Below are 23,504 nucleotides of genomic sequence, written 5' to 3' on the forward strand. Positions count from 1 at the left end.
TATCAAATAGAAAAAATATGTGTGAATTTGTTTGCTACAACAAATATTTGCAAATAATTAACACCAGATGCAAAAAAATGATTTGACAAAAAACCATAAAAATTCATTCATATATTTCTTAAGCAATTTCTTAACAAATCATGTTTTTTAGGCATTTAATATGTTCGCGAACTTAATAATTTGTAACAATTTATTACCGGATTTGAAATTAAAAAAAAAAAACATCTGAATCAAAGAGTTTTGGTATTATGTTAAATTTATAATATTCGTTGAAACAAAATTCATTATAATTTATTATGAGTAAATAAGTTTTTATTGATTTTTGGTTACATTAGTCATAAAATAGTTTGTGGTAAACGGTTTATTCTTCTACGTAATTAGAAATTAGTTTAGCATCATCATTGAAATAATATGTATGTATGTGAATATCAACCTATTCTAAGTAAATTTGGAAACTTGAAATTGTAAATAAATTCCGTCATACCCATCAAAAACATGATAATAATTTGTACTTACTCAACAACATACTTATTTGTAGGTAAGCGTTGTAAGTACTTACCTAACTCCCTATTTACTTCCAATGTCATCACCGTATTAAAATAATGTCTTAAAATTCGTTAGTTTTTTTCCCTCAGAATGATCAAATTTAGTTTAACTTTAATCTTTTACAAAATAAATTCATTTCTTCTAGGATCTTTAAATTGTCAACATAGGATCATTCACCTTGAACTATAATAAACTCTAATAGAAGCAAATCTGTGTCTTGAAAATCTATAAAAATGTCGTAAAACCATATTATTAATAAAATACTTTATTAATTTACTGCAAATTCTGATTTAATGTTATAACTATTAGTGGTAATCAGTATTCTTTAAATGTTCTGAAAAAATGGCAAATTCTGAAACGCCATGCACATAAATGATCACATTGAATTTGGTTATTATATTATTTATTAATTATTTAAAATATAAAATACTAGGTTATTAAAAAACTATAAAATGTAGCGGCCAATAATGAATAAATTTTAAATAGAAAATATGTACAGTGAGTACTAAAACTGGTGGATATGAATCAGTATTTAGATTTCAATAAATATTATTATAAACAAATAACATATTCTAAAATCCCGAAGAAAATGCAACAAAGTAATGATGATCACACACATCTTTATCTCATTTATAAATAGGATTTAAATCTTTGTGAAACTTACTGTTAATTTACTTTTTTATTACCACTCACTGTAATTATTAAATACAAAAACTGAAATGATGTCAAATTGAGAATAAATATTCGAAACGTGAATTTTGAATTTAGCAGACACGAGAGAAATAAATGTTAAAACTGTGTTTCTAGTTTTTAAATTTATTAATTACATTCATAAGAACATAAATAAAAACATTTCGCACACGTTTAATGTTGTATAACATTACTTTATTGGTTGCGATACAAGTTTATGATAATAAATACAATTTACATACATACATTTATGATCGATTTTGCCTCCCTTATTACTCTTTCCCTACTACCAAATTAACAAAAGAATATTTTTTGTCCACAATTTCTAAAACTCATTTAAATTCTTTAGACGCAGATGTTAAGCTATAAAATTAAAGTTATAAATTAAACCAAAAACAATTTGGCTTTAGCAAAAACGTTCAAAAAAAAGTGTCGTACTTGTAGACAAGTGTTTGTATATGGCCAAAAACGATAAAATTAAATTCAACGTTTTGAGAATAGCAAATTTTGCGTACGAGTAAAATTGCCTTAAAAATTCTATGTAGAGAATTCTTGAAATATTCGTAAACAAAGTAAAGAATTTCACGGTTTTATTTTAGATACTATTTAACCCAATACGGAGCCATGTGTAGTCCTTAGGTAAAGCATTTGTTGGTCTGTGTTATTTTAGATTACATATTATGAAACTATATAGAATTTTAATTTAATAACTCAAGATTTTTGGAAATGGTTTTAAGAATACTTATGATGAATCGATTCAAACTCTAAAGAAGATCAAGTATCGTCTGGGAAAACCAATTGTTGTTGTTGAATCACGTCATATATTGGACAAGTATTTACTCGACAAGTTCTTGGACAAGTTGATACTCGAAGCAAATCTCCAATTGTAGTAGAAAACGGCAAAGGCATACATGCAAGTTATTATTTTATTATTTTTTATTAAAAATATCCTTAACACTCACTTCCATAGGAAAAGAGTTCACACAAATTCCATCATCTTTTGTGACATATAAAAACTTCGTTTATTAATTTCGTTTTATATCTTAAAATATAGTCAATTAAACCGAACAAATACAAACAAAATATAATAATAAAATAAATATAAAACTATAAGATAAAATAATTTAATTGAAAATGAACAAGTGAAAATCTTAAATTATAATTGTAAAAAGAAAAACGACAACAAATGCAAATGTTTATTAAAGTTCAAAATCAGACACTGGTAAATACACTGGCTGCTTGTTTAAAAGAAATAAATTTGTTAAAAAAAAAGTTTAAATTTAAAAAGATTCTTTTTAAAAAAGGAGATTTTTGGTTTAGATGATGATGATTTTGTAAAACTTATAAACTTGTCAAAGACGTCAAAGAGAAATTCTTAAAAAGGCGAAAATGTCAATGAGAGTACGCACAAAATATTTGTCATATAATTAGATAACTATATTCTAAAAATAAATTAAAATTATACAGTCTAACTACAAAAAGTTCATAAGTCAAATTTAAATTTTGTACCACAAAACTAATTTGCAATTTAAAATATTTGTGCTTATTTTGTGTATGAAAGTTAAAACAAACATTTTAGTAGCACTTTGTCAATTATGTACTTTAAAATAATTGTAATTAACAAAATAATTCATTAAAATATCAAAAATAACAAATGAAATAATGAGTATAAAACAACTCTAAAGAAATGCGAGAGAGTTTATCAGGTAATAATGTTATTTTCTTTTGTTGTTGTGATGTCATGCAATGAAATTTGTCTTACTATTTAAGCGTTTTTTTTAATAATTTTATAATAAATAATTACAATTATAATAAAAAAAACGTTGTTGTTAACTTCTAAAATGTAGGGCAACTTATTTTGTATATATTTAGTCATATTTCTCTTCTTTGGCGGACATAAATAGTTTTTGGCAAGTAAAGGTTAAAGATGCTGAAAAAAGAAAAGATATAAGAATTTGTTAAAACAAAAATTTATAAACAAATTTTACATATTTTTCATCAGTTTTCGTAGTATCAATTAGAGCGTAGGTCTATAGTCTAGTCTATAGTCTAGTCTATAGTCTAGTCTATAGTCTAGTCTATAGTCTAGTCTATAGTCTAGTCTATAGTCTAGTCTATAGTCCTAGTCTATAGTCTAGTCTATAGTCTAGTTAGAGTCTAGTCTAGTCTAGTCTATAGTCTAGTATATTAGTCTAGTCTATAGTCTAGTCTATAGTCTAGTCTATAGTCTAGTCTATAGTCTAGTCTATAGTCTAGTCTATAGTCTAGTCTATAGTCTACTAGTCTATAGTCTAGTCTATAGTCTAGTCTATAGTCTAGTCTATAGTCTAGTCTATAGTCTAGTCTATAGTCTAGTCTATAGTCTAGTCTATAGTCTAGGTCTATAGTCTAGTCTATAGTCTAGTCTATAGTCTAGTTCTATAGTCTAGTCTATAGTCTAGTCTATAGTCTAGTCTATAGTCTAGTCTATAGTCTAGTCTATAGTCTAGTCTATAGTCTAGTCTATAGTCTTCTATAGTCATCTATAGTCTAGTCTATAGTCTAGTCTATAGTCTAGTCTATAGTCTAGTCTATAGTCTAGTCTATAGTCTGTCTATAGTCTATAGTTAGTCTATAGTCCTAGTCTATAGTCTAGTCTGATAGTCTAGTCTATAGTCTAGATCTATAGTCTCAGTCTATAGTCTAGTCTATAGGGTCTAGTCCTATAGTCTAGTCTATTAGTCTAGTCTATAGTCTAGTCCTATAGTCTAGTCTATAGTCTAGTCTATAGTCTAGTCTATAGTCTATGTCTATTAGTCTAGTCTATGTCTATATCGTCTAGTCTCTATAGTCTAGGCTATAGTCTAGTCTATAGGTCTAGTCTATAGTTCTAGTCTATAGTCTAGTCTATAGTCTAGTCTATAGTCCTAGTCTATAGTCCTAGTCTATAGTCTAGTCTATAGTCTAGTCTATAGTCTAGTCTATAGGTCCTAGTCTATAGTCTAGTCTATAGTCTAGTCTATAGTCTAGTCTAATAGTCTAGTCTATCAGTCTAGTCTATAGTCTAGTCTATAGTCTAGTCTATAGTCTAGTCTATAGTCTAGTCTATAGTCTAGTCTCTAGTAGGTCTAGTCCTATAGTCTGTAGTCTATAGTCTAGCTATAGTCTAGTCCTATAGTTCTAGTCTATAGTCTAGTCTATAGTCTAGTCTATAGTCTAGTCTATAGTCTAGTCTATAGTCTAGTCTTAGTCTAGCTTAGTCTAGTCTATAGTCTAGTCTATAGTCTAGTCTAGTCTATAGTCTAGTCTAGTCTATAGTCTAGTCTAGTCATAGTCTAGTTCTAGTCTAGTCTATCTAGTCTAGTCTATAGTCTAGTCTAGTCTATAGTCTAGTCTAGTCTATAGTCTAGTCTAGTCTAGTCTAGTCTAGTCTATAGTCTAGTCTATAGTCTAGTCTATAGTCTAGTCTATAGTCTAGTCTATAGTCTAGTCTATAGTCTAGTCTATAGTCTAGTCTATAGTCTAGTCTATAGTCTAGTCTATAGTCTAGTCTATAGTCTAGTCTATAGTCTAGTCTATAGTCTAGTCTATAGTCTAGTCTATAGTCTAGTCGATAGTCTAGTCTATAGTCATCGTCTAGTCTAGTCTAGTCTATAGTCTAGTCTATAGTCTAGTCTATAGTCTAGTCTATAGTCTAGTCTATAGTCTAGTCTATAGTCTAGTCTATAGTCTAGTCTATAGTCTAGTCTATAGTCTAGTCTATAGTCTAGTCTATAGTCTAGTCTATAGTCTAGTCTATAATCTAGTCTATAGTCTAGTCTATAGTCTAGTCTATAGTCTACTCTATAGTCTAGTCTATAGTCTAGTCTATAGTCTAGTCTATAGTTTAGTCTATAGTCTAGTCTATAGTCTAGTCTATAGTCTAGTCTATAGTTTAGTCTATAGTCTAGTCTATAGTCTAGTCTATAGTCTAGCCTATAGTCTAGTCTATAGTGTGGTCTATAGTCTAGTATATAGTCTAGTCTATAGTCTAGTCTATAGTCTAGTCTATAGTCTAGTCTATAGTTTAGTTTATATAGTCTATACTCTCGTCAATAGTCTACTCTATAGTTTAGTCTATAGTCTAGTCTAAAATTTAGGAGAAATTTGTAAAGATATTTCCAAGTTATAGCTACTCCATTAGATTAAATATCTCCATTATACTTACATATTAAGTTTAACAGCCATTGAGGTTTAGATTTCCACACAACACCCACATAATAAAAGGGTATACCAATAACGGTGATTAGAACACCCATACCTACTTCATAGGGTGCTACATAGATGGGCACTACCACCAAAAAGGCACAAATGATAACAAAAGCTATTGGTATCCACATAGAAACCTATAGAAATAAACAAATACATAATTAAATTAACAAAATCATAAAAATTGTATAATAACAATACACATTATGAAGATATTTACTATTTACCTTAATGGGTCTCTCCATATTGGGTCGGGTATAACGGAAATATAATACAGCCGAAACTGACAGCATAATGAAAAATGATTCCACTATACTGCTGTAGGTGATGAGTACATAGACATCACTACAAACTAACATAATAATTGATAGAGCACACTAAAAAATAAAATTAATTTATTAAGAAAAAAATATAAATATTAACTTAATAATTTAGAGAGTATAAGTAACACACACATACCAAAAATACTAAAGAGGGCAGGGGAGTAAAGTGTTTAACACTAATATGAGACAATATGGCGGGCATATGACCATTACGAGCACCCACAAAACACATACGAGATGAAGTCATAATATGCACAGAAAGACCGCCAAAAGCCGATATAGCCACCATAATCGGTATGATAAGAGACCAGGTGCCTAGAATTTTATTGCCAAATGTTACAGCTATAGCATCAGAAGCTTGCATTTCGGCGGCACTTAAAACAGCCAAATAGGCCATATTAGCCAAAACATAAATAACCGTCACCAAAGGCAAAGATATGTAAATAGCACGTGGTAAATTGCGATAGGGATCTCTTAGTTCTTCAGTCATAAAATTCAAATAATTCCAACCAGCATATGAGAAAATACCGGAATAAAAGGCCACCGATAATTTACCGGGATCAGTCTGTGTATTGGCAAAGGCATCAGTGAAATTTTCATAATGTCCTAGAAAATTTATTAAAAGAAAATAAATACATTAGTAATTTTATAGAATTTTTTTTTTTTTTAAATTATTTTATATCTCACCCAAAAACATCCATACTAAACCGATAACAATAATCATAACTAAGGCGGCTATTTTGGTGAACATTATAATATTTTGCATTTTTGTGGTGACTTTCATATAAAACGAATTTAAGTACGTAAGAAAGCATATTGTTATGGCCGCTAACATTTGTTTAGCCGCTGTGGGTATTTCACAGCTTCCCTCGTAGAAGGGCTGTAGAACGTATGAGGCAAAGGTCAAGCCCATAATGGCATTTGTTGTAGGTCTGTGAATTAAATAGGAAAATATGTTAGTTAGATTAGAACTATTCGATTTAATGTTTTTTTATAACAAATTTTAAAATTCGATTAAATACTCGAGTTTTCCTTAATGTTTTAATTATTGTCTAAAAATAAAAATAGGTTTTGTTGCAGAAAATCACAACCTTTAATAGAGATTCGAAAAAAATATTAAAACAGTTTACTTTCTCTTTTAAAATATTTAAAAAAATAAAACGAAATAATAAACATATTAACAAATTCCCTTATCACTGTAATGAAGAATAAAAAAACATAAAATATTAATTAAATCTATCGCAATCAAAACTTATTTGACACGTATCAAAGAGCAAACTAATTAGTATACATAAATTAATAAAAAATTAATTAAAAGAATGATTTTCTAAATAGAATATTAAAAAACTCTTATCAGCTAAATATGTGAAACATAAATACAAACAAAATATTAAAAATCTAATAAGAATTTTCTCAACTATTAGTATGAATGAAGCTGGAATGAAGAAACATTTGATTTTCCCTGCAAAAGATTTGTGTGATATGTTGAAAACATTTTTGGAAAGACACCCTGGACTTTTGTTATTTCAGATTAATAACAATTAGTTATTTGCGTAAATCTTATAATCGTCATTTGATAAATTAATTAAAATCAATTGACAAAAATTTAAATTAATAAAGCCCTATACAAAATTATACCCATATAAACTAAAGTATCATGTAGAACTACTGAAAATTAGATTGAACTTATACCGCTTTAAAAAAAATAAGACTTTTAACAATAAATTTATTTATATTTTTTAAGAGTCTTGACTTTAGTTGGAGCAAAATGTAGAATACAATTAGTGATATTAGTGGCATATTTCAATCCCTCTTTTTAATATAGTTTAGAGCATTTAAAATTTGATCAAATCGGTGGTCACATATTGATATCTTGTAACTAACAAGACCAACGGGAAACGTTAATGTTAGACAATTAGTATGTCTCAAAATTCTTAGAAACTATTTTCACAAAAAAAAAACTTTAATAAAAACTAATAAAAGTGTGCTATTGTGCTGAGATGATGACATACATAAACAATTTATATTTTATTTATTTGTATAGGTTTATACAATTTTTCTACTAAACTATGTTGCAAAAATATTAATAACAATTATAGATTGACCTATTCTAATACAGTGTTGTCACATATAAGGCCCAAATCGGACATGCAATTATAATACCATGGAAAAATGTAAAATAATTTTTTAACTTTTATTAAAGAAATTTTCCGAAGTGGACTTTGTGGGGGGACTAGGATTAAATGAGGCCCGATTGTTACGAAAGTGGACAAAAAACTTAGTTGTTTCGTTTTTAGCAAAGAAGTTATAGACAAAAGTCCATTCTGATCGAAAGTCAACTTTTCGGTTATAATTGGCTTCGTTAAAAAATGAACCCATTTCAAACATTAGGTTTTGTTCTCAGGAGTATGTATATGCTAAATTTTTCGAAATTATCTTGCTTTTCTGGGCACAGCGAGAAGGTATTTTTTTTATTCATTTGCCATTTGCTACTTTACTCAACGTATAAAAATTGCCCATACCAGAAGCAAATACAAAACAACTAACATGCAAATAACTAGTTTGAAAATAAATTAAAGCAACTTTTTGCAAAAAAAAAAGCAAATTAGTACTTGTAAACAATAATTGTCCGACAAAAAAGTGGGAGATTAATTAAAATCGTATGAAGGCAAATACAACAATTTCAAATGAAATCAAGGCCACCGCCACTTCACAGACATTAAAGTAAAGTACTTACAACAGACATAAATTAAAATATAACAAGATAAGAAACTAGCAAATACAATTATAAAAAAAAAAACTTTTATCAATAAACAATTTATATACTTACACAAAAATCATCATAGCATCCCAAAGATAAAGAAATGCAGGCAATGAACCATAAGCTTCCAAGATATACGCATAATCACCACCCGACTTGGGTATCGAAGTACCCAATTCAGCATAGCACAGAGCACCAATCATAGACAGTAGACCACAAAGCACCCATATTATAAGGGAAGTGCCAACAGCCTCCACCTCATTGATAACACCTTTGGGTGAAATAAAAATACCGGAACCGAATATAATGCCCAAAATAATGGCGACACCCTCAAGCAGACCCAATTGTTTTTTCATTTGTACTCGACTGTTGTTGGACTCCTCGGAGCCACCGCGTTTATTGTGATCATTTGCAGTTGCCGCAATTATATTTGGTGGATTTTCAGTGTTTGGTGTTAGTAACACCATTTCACTAGTCGGTGACTGTAAATCTTGTGTGATGGGCATTTTCCGCTCTCAGATAAATACGTACGGCCTGCTCCACGTTTTAAACTCTACTAAATAAAAAATATTTGTATGTAATTACAATAAGAATAAAAAGAGCAATAATAAATTATTATTATTATGGCAGTTATCGTAGTGTATGCATATTTACTTAAGAAAAATAACAGAAAATATAATATAGTAAATAAATAAACAATAGTTTATTGTTGGCTACAGTCTTTCACACACAAATGCCGGTTTATTTTGTTGATGATGCTGGCCACACCAAAAAATATATCAATGTATGAATGTATGTATGTTAATTGCATGTAACCTTTTTTAATATATTTTTTCCTTTTTGTTTTGCTCGCCTAATTCGTTAACATTTTACAAAAATGCATTCATTATTACACTCACTCGCTCTCTCGCTCGCACGCAACCCCCTTTTTATGGGTGACAAAAATGTGTGTCACGGTTTTATTTCTTTAAAAAAAACACCTACTTCTTGTTTCACAATGTTCTTAATATTTTAGGTTAGAAAGTCGGTCTTTTAAGTTTTTTTGCATAAATATTGTTGAAATCAATAATATTTATTTACATTTAATATGATTGATGCTCTTATTTGTATTGTTTATATTTTTAATTATTAGTTTTGTTATATTTTTTTTGCTACTTTGCAATTGTGATAAGAAAAGGTAAACACGCGTGCTATCACCAGAGCCCTGCGCCGACATATATTAACGGCGGCGGCGACTGACACCAAATATGTCGGCGGTGGCTTAAAATCGACTGTAAGCGGGCTAAGTTTTCAACAACTACGTTTAGTTTTTAAATTTTCAACGATTTTAAATAAAAAACGGAATCCGAGAGATCAGAAAGTGGGATTTTGGAAGCAAATATATTGTTTATAACAACAAAACAGAGCAAGCTCAAAAGTTGTGTGAGAAATTATGCAGGGATGAATAAAAAATTCTTAAAATTAAAAACAAATCCTTTCTCCAAGTTTTACGAGGATCTGCCGATATTTAACACTATCCTCCATATAAAACATCTTGCAGAAAATCAGTTTCTAAAAAATTTTGCATTAAGAAAATTATCAATAACGTAAAAACAAAGATATTTTATTTGTTTATTTACTAGCTATACCCAGTGTGCTGTGCTACCCTAAAAGCAATATAAATAGCTTAACGATTTTGATGATTCTAACTACAATGGTTTTCCAGATATACAATTTGTTACATATGGGAGATTCCACGCAAATTTTTGCAATTTCTCTAAATGTTCTTCAGTAAAATTTGAAGATTCTAGCTCTAATAGTTTCTCAGATAAACGAATTTTTCTATTTAATTCATATGGGAGTTCCAAGCCCCCCAGATGAAAGTCCGCCTTTTTTCTCCAAAATGTTCAGATGAATATTAAAGTTCTTCGTGCAAAATTTGAAGAATTTAGTTCTATTAGTTTCCCAGATAAACGAATTTTTGTATTTAATTCATATGGGAGGTTCCGCTCCCCTCATTGGTAGTCCCCCAATTTATTACCCAAAATGTTTACATGGATGTTAAAGTTCTTCCAGAACAACATCCTTTAAAGGGATCACAAAGAGATTGAAAAATATGTTTGTTTATGGTGTTATTAAGTACGTAGAAAACGTTAAAATCAATTATTGAAGGGGGCAGGGTCAATTATGGCCTATAGAGATTTCGATTGATATCGAGCCCTTTTTGCAAAATGGACGTAAGCGATATAAATTTTCGTTCAATTAGGATATTGCGTCTTTAATTTTATGTTTATATATTCAATATTTTAGAAAATTCAAAAAGTACCAGTTAAAGAACGAAAAATTACCAGAAATACTCCAGTTTAAATTTTCATTCACACAAGTCCCTGATTGCTTAGTTTTATGTTTTTATAAAAGAAAATTCAAATAGTACCAGTTGAAGAACGAAAAAGTCCCAAAAAGTCCCGTTTTATATGTTCTCAATATTATAGAAAATTCAAAAAAATACCTTTTGAAGAACGAAAAAGTACCAAAAAGTTCCCTTTTATATGTTATCACTTAATCCGTGCGGTACATTCCTAATTTCATGTTTCTAGGTTCAATATTATAAAAAATTCAAAAAGTACCAGTCGAAGAACGAAAAAGTACTAAAAAGTCCCTTTTATAGATTATAATTTACTCCAGGCTCTACATATTTATTTTTATGTTTCTAGGTTTATTTTTATGGAAAACTCAAAAAGTACCAGTCGAAATTTTGTAGCAAGCTCAAAAAGTACCAGTCAAAGAACGAAAAAGTACCAAAAAGTGCCATTTTATAGATTCTCATTTACTCCGGGCTCTACGTGCATAATTTCATGTCTCTATGTTCAATATAATAGAAAACTCAAAAAGTACCTTTTGAAGAACGAAAAAGTACCAAAAGTCCCCTTTTATAGGACCTCACTTAATCCGGGCTCTACATGCTTAATTTCACGTTTCTAGGTTCATTATTATACAAAAACTTAAAATGTACCTTTTGAAGAAAGAAAAAGAAGAACGAAAAAGAGAAAACTCAAAAAGTACCTTTTTAGAACCAAAAAGTTCCGAAAAGTCCCTTAATTATTAATTTCATGTTTCGATTTCATTATCATAGAAAACTCAAAAAGTACCAGTTGGAGAATGAAAAAGTACCAAAAAATATCACTTGGTACCGGTGTTCCAAATAACATCCCATTACCATATTTAGTGTTTCTTGAATAAAATCAAATTTCCCGTTTTTACCCCTTTTGGTACTTTTTTCCTCCCCATTAACGAAATAAAAATTCTGTTCCAAAAAGTTGGGAGCCCGTTATTATGTTTCATAAAAAAGTACCAAAAATAGGTAAAATTTTCACCCCTTAAACGTCCGAATATCCAAAAAGTACTAAATTCATATTTTTATTTGTTCGTCAAGTTATGAAGGATTCCAAAATATTTTTGAATGTTCTCTGGTTTAAAAGATACATGGGGTGCAAAAGAAGAACCAAATTACAGTTTTTACCCGTTTATTCCCAAAGGGGCCGAATTTGAAAAAATTACCGGACACCTGTCCGCTTTTTTTTTTAAATGAACGACGATAAGCTTTAACTGTTTTTGTAACTTTTCTAGTTTAGGAGATTTGAGGTTACCGAATTTACGTTTTTACCCTTTTTTAACCCCCAAAAAATTCGAATTTCCAAAAATCCCGTCTTATTGGATACATTTGGTGGGAGACCAACCGCTTGGTATAGTGTGACAACTATAAGGGACCTAAAGTCGACATAAAGCTCACAATGGTTAGTACCAATATTTTGCCCAAACAACATCTAAATACCTAGCCAGGTTATATCCTCTAGGTCCGTGAAGACATTCTCTACAAAGCTATAAATTTGTATAAAAGGCGGCTTAACAATTGTTTCTTGTAAATATTCGGCCACCATAGTGTTTGGAGACAACAAGAGCTTCACTGAAAGGCACACCAGACAGACATCGCGCTCTATTATGGGTGTATGGTAGTGATTCTGCTAAGATCAATGGTATAATAATAAGTATGTATCCCAAGGATACCCCCTGAATACGGCAATCAGCTTCCGTCCATTGCCTCTAGGTGATAATATACCATGTCACCACTAACCGACCGACCACCACCCGCCTAGCTGACTAGGGAGTAGGGATGCCAATCGGGACTGATATTTAGAAATCCCGGGATTCGGGATTTTTAAATAAATCCCGGAATCCCGATATCGGGATCCCGGGATTTTCGGGATTTCAAAATCCCGAATCCCGGGATTTCTAAATATCAGTCCCGATTGGCATCCCTACTCCTATAGCTAGGCGGGTGGTGGTCGGTCGGTTAGTGGTGACATGGTATATTATCACCTAGAGGCAATGGACGGAAGCTGATTGCCGTATTCAGGGGTATCCTTGGGATACATACTTATTATTATACCATTGATCTTAGCAGAATCACTACCATACACCCATAATAGAGCGCGATGTCTGTCTGGTGTGCCTTTCAGTGAAGCTCTTGTTGTCTCCAAACACTATGGTGGCCGAATATTTACAAGAAACAATTGTTAAGCCGCCTTTTATACAAATTTATAGCTTTGTAGAGAATGTCTTCACGGACCTAGAGGATATAACCTGGCTAGGTATTTAGATGTTGTTTGGGCAAAATATTGGTACTAACCATTGTGAGCTTTATGTCGACTTTAGGTCCCTTATAGTTGTCACACTATACCAAGCGGTTGGTCTCCCACCAAATGTATCCAATAAGACGGGATTTTTGGAAATTCGAATTTTTGGGGGTTAAAAAAGGGTAAAAACGTAAATTCGGTAACCTCAAATCTCCTAAACTAGAAAAGTTACAAAAACAGTTAAAGCTTATCGTCGTTCATTTAAAAAAAAAAGCGGACAGGTGTCCGGTAATTTTTTCAAATTCGGCCCCTTTGGGAATAAACGGGTAAAAACTGTAATTTGGTTCTTCTTTTGCACCCCATGTATCTTTTAAACCAGAGAACATTCAAAAATATTTTGGAATCCTTCATAACTTGACGAACAAATAAAAATATGAATTTAGTACTTTTTGGATATTCGGACGTTTAAGGGGTGAAAATTTTACCTATTTTTGGTACTTTTTTATGAAACATAATAACGGGCTCCAACTTTTTGGAACAGAATTTTTATTTCGTTAATGGGGAGGAAAAAAGTACCAAAAGGGTAAAAACGGGAAATTTGATTTTATTCAAGAAACACTAAATATGGTAATGGGATGTTATTTGGAACACCGGTACCAAGTGATATTTTTTGGTACTTTTTCATTCTCCAACTGGTACTTTTTGAGTTTTCTATGATAATGAAATCGAAACATGAAATTAATAATTAAGGGACTTTCGGAACTTTTTGGTTCTAAAAGGTACTTTTTGAGTTTTCTCTTTTCGTTCTTCTTTTCTTTCTTCAAAAGGTACATTTTAAGTTTTTTGTATAATAATGAACCTAGAAACGTGGAATTAAGCATGTAGAGCCCGGATTAAGTGAGGTCCTATAAAAGGGGACTTTTTGGTACTTTTTCGTTCTTCAAAAGGTACTTTTGAGTTTTCTATTATATTGAACATAGAGACATGAAATTATGCACGTAGAGCCCGGAGTAAATGAGAATCTATAAAATGGCACTTTTTGGTACTTTTTCGTTCTTTGACTGGTACTTTTTGAGCTTGCTACAAAATTTCGACTGGTACTTTTTGAGTTTTCCATAAAAATAAAACCTAGAAACATAAAAATAAATATGTAGAGCCTGGAGTAAATTATAATCTATAAAAGGGACTTTTAGTACTTTTTCGTTCTTCGACTGGTACTTTTTGAATTTTTTTATAATATTGAACCTAGAAACATGAAATTAGGAATGTACCGCACGGATTAAGTGATAACATATAAAAGGGAACTTTTTGGTACTTTTTCGTTCTTCAAAAGGTATTTTTTTGAATTTTCTATAATATTGAGAACATATAAAACGGGACTTTTTGGGACTTTTTCGTTCTTCAACTGGTACTATTTGAATTTCTTTTATAAAAACATAAAACTAAGCAATCAGGGACTTGTGTGAATGAAAATTTAAACTGGAGTATTTCTGGTAATTTTTCGTTCTTTAACTGGTACTTTTTGAATTTTCTAAAATATTGAATATATAAACATAAAATTAAAGACGCAATATCCTAATTGAACGAAAATTTATATCGCTTACGTCCATTTTTGCAAAAAGGGCTCGATATCAATCGAAATCTCTATAGGCCATAATTGACCCTGCCCCCTTCAATAATTGATTTTAACGTTTTTCTACGTACTTAATAACACCATAAACAAACATATTTTTCAATCTCTTTGTGATCCTTTAAAGGATGTTGTTCTGGAAGAACTTTAACATCCATGTAAACATTTTGGGTAATAAATTGGGGGACTACCAATGAGGGGAGCGGAACCTCCCATATGAATTAAATACAAAAATTCGTTTATCTGGGAAACTAATAGAACTAAATTCTTCAAATTTTGCACGAAGAACTTTAATATTCATCTGAACATTTTGGAGAAAAAAGGCGGACTTTCATCTGGGGGGCTTGGAACTCCCATATGAATTAAATAGAAAATTCGTTTATCTGAGAAACTATTAGAGCTAGAATCTTCAAATTTTACTGAAGAACATTTAGAGAAATTGCAAAATTTGCGTGGAAATCTCCCATATGTAACAAATTGTATATCTGGAAACCATTGTAGTTAGAATCATCAAAATCGTTAAGCTATTTATATTGCTTTTAGGGTAGCACAGCACACTGGTATAGCTAGTAAATAAACAAATAAAATATCTTTGTTTTTACGTTATTGATAATTTTCTTAATGCAAAATTTTTAGAAACTGATTTTCTGCAAGATGTTTTATATGGAGGATAGTGTTAAATATCGGCAGATCCTCGTAAACTTGGAGAAAGGATTTGTTTTTAATTTTTAAGAATTTTTTATTCATCCCTGCATAATTTTCTCACACAACTTTTGAGCTTGCTCTGTTTTGTTGTTATAAACAATATATTTGCTTCCAAAATCCCACTTTCTGATCTCTCGGATTCCGTTTTTTATTTAAAAATCGTTGAAAATTTAAAAACTAAACGTAGTTGTTGAAAACTTAGCCCGCTTACAGTCGATTTTAAGCCACCGCCGACATATTTGGTGTCAGTCGCCGCCGCCGTTAATATATGTCGGCGCAGGGCTCTGGTGATAGCACGCGTGTTTACCTTTTCTTATCACAATTGCAAAGTAGCAAAAAAAATATAACAAAACTAATAATTAAAAATATAAACAATACAAATAAGAGCATCAATCATATTAAATGTAAATAAATATTATTGATTTCAACAATATTTATGCAAAAAAACTTAAAAGACCGACTTTCTAACCTAAAATATTAAGAACATTGTGAAACAAGAAGTAGGTGTTTTTTTTAAAGAAATAAAACCGTGACACACATTTTTGTCACCCATAAAAAGGGGGGTTGCGTGCGAGCGAGAGAGCGAGTGAGTGTAATAATGAATGCATTTTTGTAAAATGTTAACGAATTAGGCGAGCAAAACAAAAAGGAAAAAAATATATTAAAAAAAGGTTACATGCAATTAACATACATACATTCATACATTGATATATTTTTTGGTGTGGCCAGCATCATCAACAAAATAAACCGGCATTTGTGTGTGAAAGACTGTAGCCAACAATAAACTATTGTTTATTTATTTACTATATTATATTTTCTGTTATTTTTCTTAAGTAAATATGCATACACTACGATAACTGCCATAATAATAATAATTTATTATTGCTCTTTTTATTCTTATTGTAATTACATACAAATATTTTTTATTTAGTAGAGTTTAAACGTGGAGCAGGCCGTACGTATTTATCTGAGAGCGGAAAATGCCCATCACACAAGATTTACAGTCACCGACTAGTGAAATGGTGTTACTAACACCAAACACTGAAAATCCACCAAATATAATTGCGGCAACTGCAAATGATCACAATAAACGCGGTGGCTCCGAGGAGTCCAACAACAGTCGAGTACAAATGAAAAAACAATTGGGTCTGCTTGAGGGTGTCGCCATTATTTTGGGCATTATATTCGGTTTCCGGTATTTTTATTTCACCAAGGTGTTATCAATGAGGTGGAGGCTGTTGGCACTTCCCTTATAATATGGGTGCTTTGGTGGTCTACTGTCTATGATTGGTGCTCTGTGCTATGCTGAATTGGGTACTTCGATACCCAAGTCGGGTGGTGATTATGCGTATATCTTGGAAGCTTATGGTTCATTGCCTGCATTTCTTATCTTTGGGATGCTATGATGATTTTTGTGTAAGTATATAAATTGTTTATTGATAAAAGTTTTTTTTTTTATAATTGTATTTGCTAGTTTCTATCTTGTTATTTTAATTTATGTCTGTTGTAAGTACTTTACTTTAATGTCTGTGAAGTGGCGGTGGCCTTGATTTCATTTGAAATTGTTGTATTTGCCTTCATACGATTTTAATTAATCTCCCACTTTTTTGTCGGACAATTATTGTTTACAAGTACTAATTTGCTTTTTTTTTTGCAAAAAGTTGCTTTAATTTATTTTCAAACTAGTTATTTGCATGTTAGTTGTTTTGTATTTGCTTCTGGTATGGGCAATTTTTATACGTTGAGTAAAGTAGCAAATGGCAAATGAATAAAAAAATACCTTCTCGCTGTGCCCAGAAAAGCAGATAATTTCGAAAAATTTAGCATATACATACTCCTGAGAACAAAACCTAATGTTTGAAATGGGTTCATTTTTTAACGAAGCCAATTATAACCGAAAAGTTGACTTTCGATCAGAATGGACTTTTGTCTATAACTTCTTTGCTAAAAACGAAACAACTAAGTTTTTTGTCCACTTTCGTAACAATCGGGCCTCATTTAATCCTAGTCCCCCCACAAAGTCCACTTCGGAAAATTTCTTTAATAAAAGTTAAAAAATTATTTTACATTTTTCCATGGTATTATAATTGCATGTCCGATTTGGGCCTTATATGTGACAACACTGTATTAGAATAGGTCAATCTATAATTGTTATTAATATTTTTGCAACATAGTTTAGTAGAAAAATTGTATAAACCTATACAAATAAATAAAATATAAATTGTTTATGTATGTCATCATCTCAGCACAATAGCACACTTTTATTAGTTTTTATTAAAGTTTTTTTTTTGTGAAAATAGTTTCTAAGAATTTTGAGACATACTAATTGTCTAACATTAACGTTTCCCGTTGGTCTTGTTAGTTACAAGATATCAATATGTGACCACCGATTTGATCAAATTTTAAATGCTCTAAACTATATTAAAAAGAGGGATTGAAATATGCCACTAATATCACTAATTGTATTCTACATTTTGCTCCAACTAAAGTCAAGACTCTTAAAAAATATAAATAAATTTATTGTTAAAAGTCTTATTTTTTTTAAAGCGGTATAAGTTCAATCTAATTTTCAGTAGTTCTACATGATACTTTAGTTTATATGGGTATAATTTTGTATAGGGCTTTATTAATTTAAATTTTTGTCAATTGATTTTAATTAATTTATCAAATGACGATTATAAGATTTACGCAAATAACTAATTGTTATTAATCTGAAATAACAAAAGTCCAGGGTGTCTTTCCAAAAATGTTTTCAACATATCACACAAATCTTTTGCAGGGAAAATCAAATGTTTCTTCATTCCAGCTTCATTCATACTAATAGTTGAGAAAATTCTTATTAGATTTTTAATATTTTGTTTGTATTTATGTTTCACATATTTAGCTGATAAGAGTTTTTTAATATTCTATTTAGAAAATCATTCTTTTAATTAATTTTTTATTAATTTATGTATACTAATTAGTTTGCTCTTTGATACGTGTCAAATAAGTTTTGATTGCGATAGATTTAATTATATTTTGTTTTTTTTTCTTCATTACAGTGATAAGGGAATTTGTTAATATGTTTATTTTTTTTTTTTTTTTTTTAAATATTTTAAAAGAGAAAGTAAACTGTTTTAATATTTTTTTCGAATCTCTATTAAAGGTTGTGATTTTCTGCAACAAAACCTATTTTTTTTTTAGACAATAATTAAAACATTAAGGAAAACTCGAGTATTTAATCGAATTTTAAAATTTGTTATAAAAAAACATTAAATCGAATAGTTCTAATCTAACTAACATATTTTCCTATTTAATTCACAGACCTACAACAAATGCCATTATGGGCTTGACCTTTGCCTCATACGTTCTACAGCCCTTCTACGAGGGAAGCTGTGAAATACCCACAGCGGCTAAACAAATGTTAGCGGCCATAACAATATGCTTTCTTACGTACTTAAATTCGTTTATATGAAAGTCACCACAAAAATGCAAAATATTATAATGTTCACCAAAATAGCCGCCTTAGTTTATGATTATTGTTATCGGTTTAGTATGGATGTTTTTGGGTGAGATATAAAATAATTTAAAAAAAAAAAAAATTCTATAAAATTACTAATGTATTTATTTTCTTTTAATAAATTTTCTAGGACATTATGAAAATTTTCACTGATGCCTTTGCCAATACACAGACTGATCCCGGTAAATTATCGGTGGCCTTTTATTCCGGTATTTTCTCATATGCTGGTTGGAATTATTTGAATTTTATGACTGAAGAACTAAGAGATCCCTATCGCAATTTACCACGTGCTATTTACATATCTTTGCCTTTGGTGACGGTTATTTATGTTTTGGCTAATATGGCCTATTTGGCTGTTTTAAGTGCCGCCGAAATGCAAGCTTCTGATGCTATAGCTGTAACATTTGGCAATAAAATTCTAGGCACCTGGTCTCTTATCATACCGATTATGGTGGCTATATCGGCTTTTGGCGGTCTTTCTGTGCATATTATGACTTCATCTCGTATGTGTTTTGTGGGTGCTCGTAATGGTCATATGCCCGCCATATTGTCTCATATTAGTGTTAAACACTTTACTCCCCTGCCCTCTTTAGTATTTTTGGTATGTGTGTGTTACTTATACTCTCTAAATTATTAAGTTAATATTTATATTTTTTTCTTATAAATTAATTTTATTTTTTAGTGTGCTCTATCAATTATTATGTTAGTTTGTAGTGATGTCTATGTACTCATCACCTACAGCAGTATAGTGGAATCATTTTTCATTATGCTGTCAGTTCGGCTGTATTATATTTCCGTTATACCCGACCCAATATGGAGAGACCCATTAAGGTAAATAGTAAATATCTTCATAATGTGTATTGTTATTATACAATTTTTATGATTTTGTTAATTTAATTATGTATTTGTTTATTTCTATAGGTTTCTATGTGGATACCAATAGCTTTTGTTATCATTTGTGCCTTTTTGGTGGTAGTGCCCATCTATGTAGCACCCTATGAAGTAGGTATGGGTGTTCTAATCACCGTTATTGGTATACCCTTTTATTATGTGGGTGTTGTGTGGAAATCTAAACCTCAATGGCTGTTAAACTTAATATGTAAGTATAATGGAGATATTTAATCTAATGGAGTAGCTATAACTTGGAAATATCTTTACAAATTTCTCCTAAATTTTAGACTAGACTATAGACTAAACTATAGAGTAGACTATTGACGAGAGTATAGACTAGCCTATAAACTAAACTATAGACTAGACTATAGACTAGACTATAGACTAGACTATAGACTAGACTATATACTAGACTATAGACCACACTATAGACTAGACTATAGGCTAGACTATAGACTAGACTATAGACTAGACTATAGACTAAACTATAGACTAGACTATAGACTAGACTATAGACTAGACTATAGACTAAACTATAGACTAGACTATAGACTAGACTATAGACTAGACTATAGAGTAGACTATAGACTAGACTATAGACTAGACTATAGACTAGATTATAGACTAGACTATAGACTAGACTATAGACTAGACTATAGACTAGACTATAGACTAGACTATAGACTAGACTATAGACTAGACTATAGACTAGACTATAGACTAGACTATAGACTAGACTATAGACTAGACTATAGACTAGACTATAGACTAGACTATAGACTAGACTATAGACTAGACTATAGACTAGACTATAGACTAGACTATAGACTAGACTATAGACTAGACTATAGACTAGACTATAGACTAGACTATAGACTAGACTATAGACTAGACTATAGACTAGACTATAGACTAGACTATAGACTAGACTATAGACTAGACTATAGACTAGACTATAGACTAGACTATAGACTAGACTATAGACTAGACTATAGACTAGACTATAGACTAGACTATAGACTAGACTATAGACTAGACTATAGACTAGACTATAGACTAGACTATAGACTAGACTAGACTATAGACTAGACTAGACTATAGACTAGACTAGACTATAGACTAGACTAGACTATAGACTAGACTAGACTAGACTAGACTAGACTATAGACTAGACTAGACTAGACTATAGACTAGACTAGACTATAGACTAGACTAGACTATAGACTAGACTATAGACTAGACTATAGACTAGACTATAGACTAGACTATAGAGACTATAGACTAGACTATAGACTAGACTATAGACTAGACTATAGACTAGACTATAGACTAGACTATAGACTAGACTATAGACTAGACTATAGACTCTATAGACTAGACTATAGACTAGACTATAGACTAGACTATAGACTAGACTATAGACTAGACTATAGACTAGACTATAGACTAGACTATAGACTAGACTATAGACTAGACTATAGACTAGACTATAGACTAGACTATAGACTAGACTATAGACTAGACTATAGACTAGACTATAGACTAGACTATAGACTAGACTATAGACTAGACTATAGACTAGACTATAGACTAGACTATAGACTAGACTATAGACTAGACTATAGACTAGACTATAGACTAGACTATAGACTAGACTATAGACTAGACTATAGACTAGACTATAGACTAGACTATAGACTAGACTATAGACTAGACTATAGACTAGACTATAGACTAGACTATAGACTAGACTATAGACTAGACTATAGACTAGACTATAGACTAGACTATAGACTAGACTATAGACTAGACTATAGACTAGACTATAGACTAGACTATAGACTAGACTATAGACTAGACTATAGACTAGACTATAGACTAGACTATAGACTAGACTATAGACTAGACTATAGACTAGACTATAGACTAGACTATAGACTAGACTATAGACTAGACTATAGACTAGACTATAGACTAGACTATAGACTAGACTATAGACTAGACTATAGACTAGACTATAGACTAGACTATAGACTAGACTATAGACTAGACTATAGACTAGACTATAGACTAGACTATAGACTAGACTATAGACTAGACTATAGACTAGACTATAGACTAGACTATAGACTAGACTATAGACTAGACTATAGACTAGACTATAGACTAGACTATAGACTAGACTATAGACTAGACTATAGACTAGACTATAGACTAGACTATAGACTAGACTATAGACTACGCTCTAATTGAAGATAACGATTATACTACGAAAACTGATGAAAAATATGTAAAATTTGTTTATAAATTTTTGTTTTAACAAATTCTTATATCTTTTCTTTTTTCAGCATCTTTAACCTTTACTTGCCAAAAACTATTTATGTCCGCCAAAGAAGAGAAATATGACTAAATATATACAAAATAAGTTGCCCTACATTTTAGAAGTTAACAACAACGTTTTTTTTATTATAATTGTAATTATTTATTATAAAATTATTAAAAAAAACGCTTAAATAGTAAGACAAATTTCATTGCATGACATCACAACAACAAAAGAAAATAACATTATTACCTGATAAACTCTCTCGCATTTCTTTAGAGTGTTTTATACTCATTATTTCATTTGTTATTTTTGATATTTTAATGAATTATTTTGTTAATTACAATTATTTTAAAGTACATAATTGACAAAGTGCTACTAAAATGTTTGTTTTAACTTTCATACACAAAATAAGCACAAATATTTTAAATTGCAAATTAGTTTTGTGGTACAAAATTTAAATTTGACTTATGAACTTTTTGTAGTTAGACTGTATAATTTTAATTTATTTTTAGAATATAGTTATCTAATTATATGACAAATATTTTGTGCGTACTCTCATTGACATTTTCGCCTTTTTAAGAATTTCTCTTTGACGTCTTTGACAAGTTTATAAGTTTTACAAAATCATCATCATCTAAACCAAAAATCTCCTTTTTTAAAAAGAATCTTTTTAAATTTAAACTTTTTTTTTAACAAATTTATTTCTTTTAAACAAGCAGCCAGTGTATTTACCAGTGTCTGATTTTGAACTTTAATAAACATTTGCATTTGTTGTCGTTTTTCTTTTTACAATTATAATTTAAGATTTTCACTTGTTCATTTTCAATTAAATTATTTTATCTTATAGTTTTATATTTATTTTATTATTATATTTTGTTTGTATTTGTTCGGTTTAATTGACTATATTTTAAGATATAAAACGAAATTAATAAACGAAGTTTTTATATGTCACAAAAGATGATGGAATTTGTGTGAACTCTTTTCCTATGGAAGTGAGTGTTAAGGATATTTTTAATAAAAATAATAAAATAATAACTTGCATGTATGCCTTTGCCGTTTTCTACTACAATTGGAGATTTGCTTCGAGTATCAACTTGTCCAAGAACTTGTCGAGTAAATACTTGTCCAATATATGACGTGATTCAACAACAACAATTGGTTTTCCCAGACGATACTTGATCTTCTTTAGAGTTTGAATCGATTCATCATAAGTATTCTTAAAACCATTTCCAAAAATCTTGAGTTATTAAATTAAAATTCTATATAGTTTCATAATATGTAATCTAAAATAACACA

General features: G+C 30.2%; 1 protein-coding gene and 1 pseudogene across 4 annotated transcripts; one reads left to right on the forward strand and one right to left on the reverse strand.

Moving 5' to 3' along the window:
• Nucleotides 1–2,232: 2,232 nt before the first annotated feature.
• Nucleotides 2,233–9,766, reverse strand: LOC119613611 (Y+L amino acid transporter 2-like). Of its 4 annotated transcripts, none has more exons than XM_037969640.1 (7): nucleotides 9,447–9,766; nucleotides 8,617–9,100; nucleotides 6,474–6,718; nucleotides 5,923–6,392; nucleotides 5,691–5,840; nucleotides 5,423–5,600; nucleotides 2,233–3,166 (listed from the first exon to the last, which is right to left on the reverse strand). In XM_037969640.1, exons 2-7 carry the CDS (start codon nucleotides 9,051–9,053, stop codon nucleotides 3,105–3,107), a joined length of 1,542 nt encoding a protein of 513 aa, XP_037825568.1. In that variant the 5' UTR covers nucleotides 9,054–9,100; nucleotides 9,447–9,766; the 3' UTR covers nucleotides 2,233–3,104. The 4 variants fall into 4 exon arrangements, with proteins under 4 accessions (XP_037825568.1, XP_037825569.1, XP_037825571.1 ...); XM_037969641.1 differs by having other exon boundaries at nucleotides 8,617–9,103; XM_037969643.1 differs by having other exon boundaries at nucleotides 9,628–9,765.
• A 5,994-nt stretch (nucleotides 9,767–15,760) lies between these two features.
• LOC119613612 lies at nucleotides 15,761–23,166 on the forward strand (annotated as a pseudogene).
• The last annotated feature ends 338 nt before the right edge of the window (nucleotides 23,167–23,504 follow it).

This window comes from Lucilia sericata, unplaced genomic scaffold, assembly GCF_015586225.1.
Source record: "Lucilia sericata isolate MDLA Ls3-8-SP2 unplaced genomic scaffold, ASM1558622v1 Contig002213F_arrow, whole genome shotgun sequence".
NCBI lineage: Eukaryota > Metazoa > Arthropoda > Insecta > Diptera > Calliphoridae > Lucilia > Lucilia sericata.

Coding starts and splice junctions, on each gene's coding strand:
- LOC119613611 (XM_037969640.1), bottom strand. CDS start 9,053: ATGCCCATCACACAAGATTTACAGTCACCGACTAGTGAAATGGTGTTA. Junction 6,393..6,473: donor TTTAGTATGGATGTTTTTGG/GTGAGATATAAA, acceptor TAAATTTTCTAG/GACATTATGAAAATTTCACT. Junction 5,841..5,922: donor TGCCCTCTTTAGTATTTTTG/GTATGTGTGTGT, acceptor TTTATTTTTTAG/TGTGCTCTATCAATTATTAT.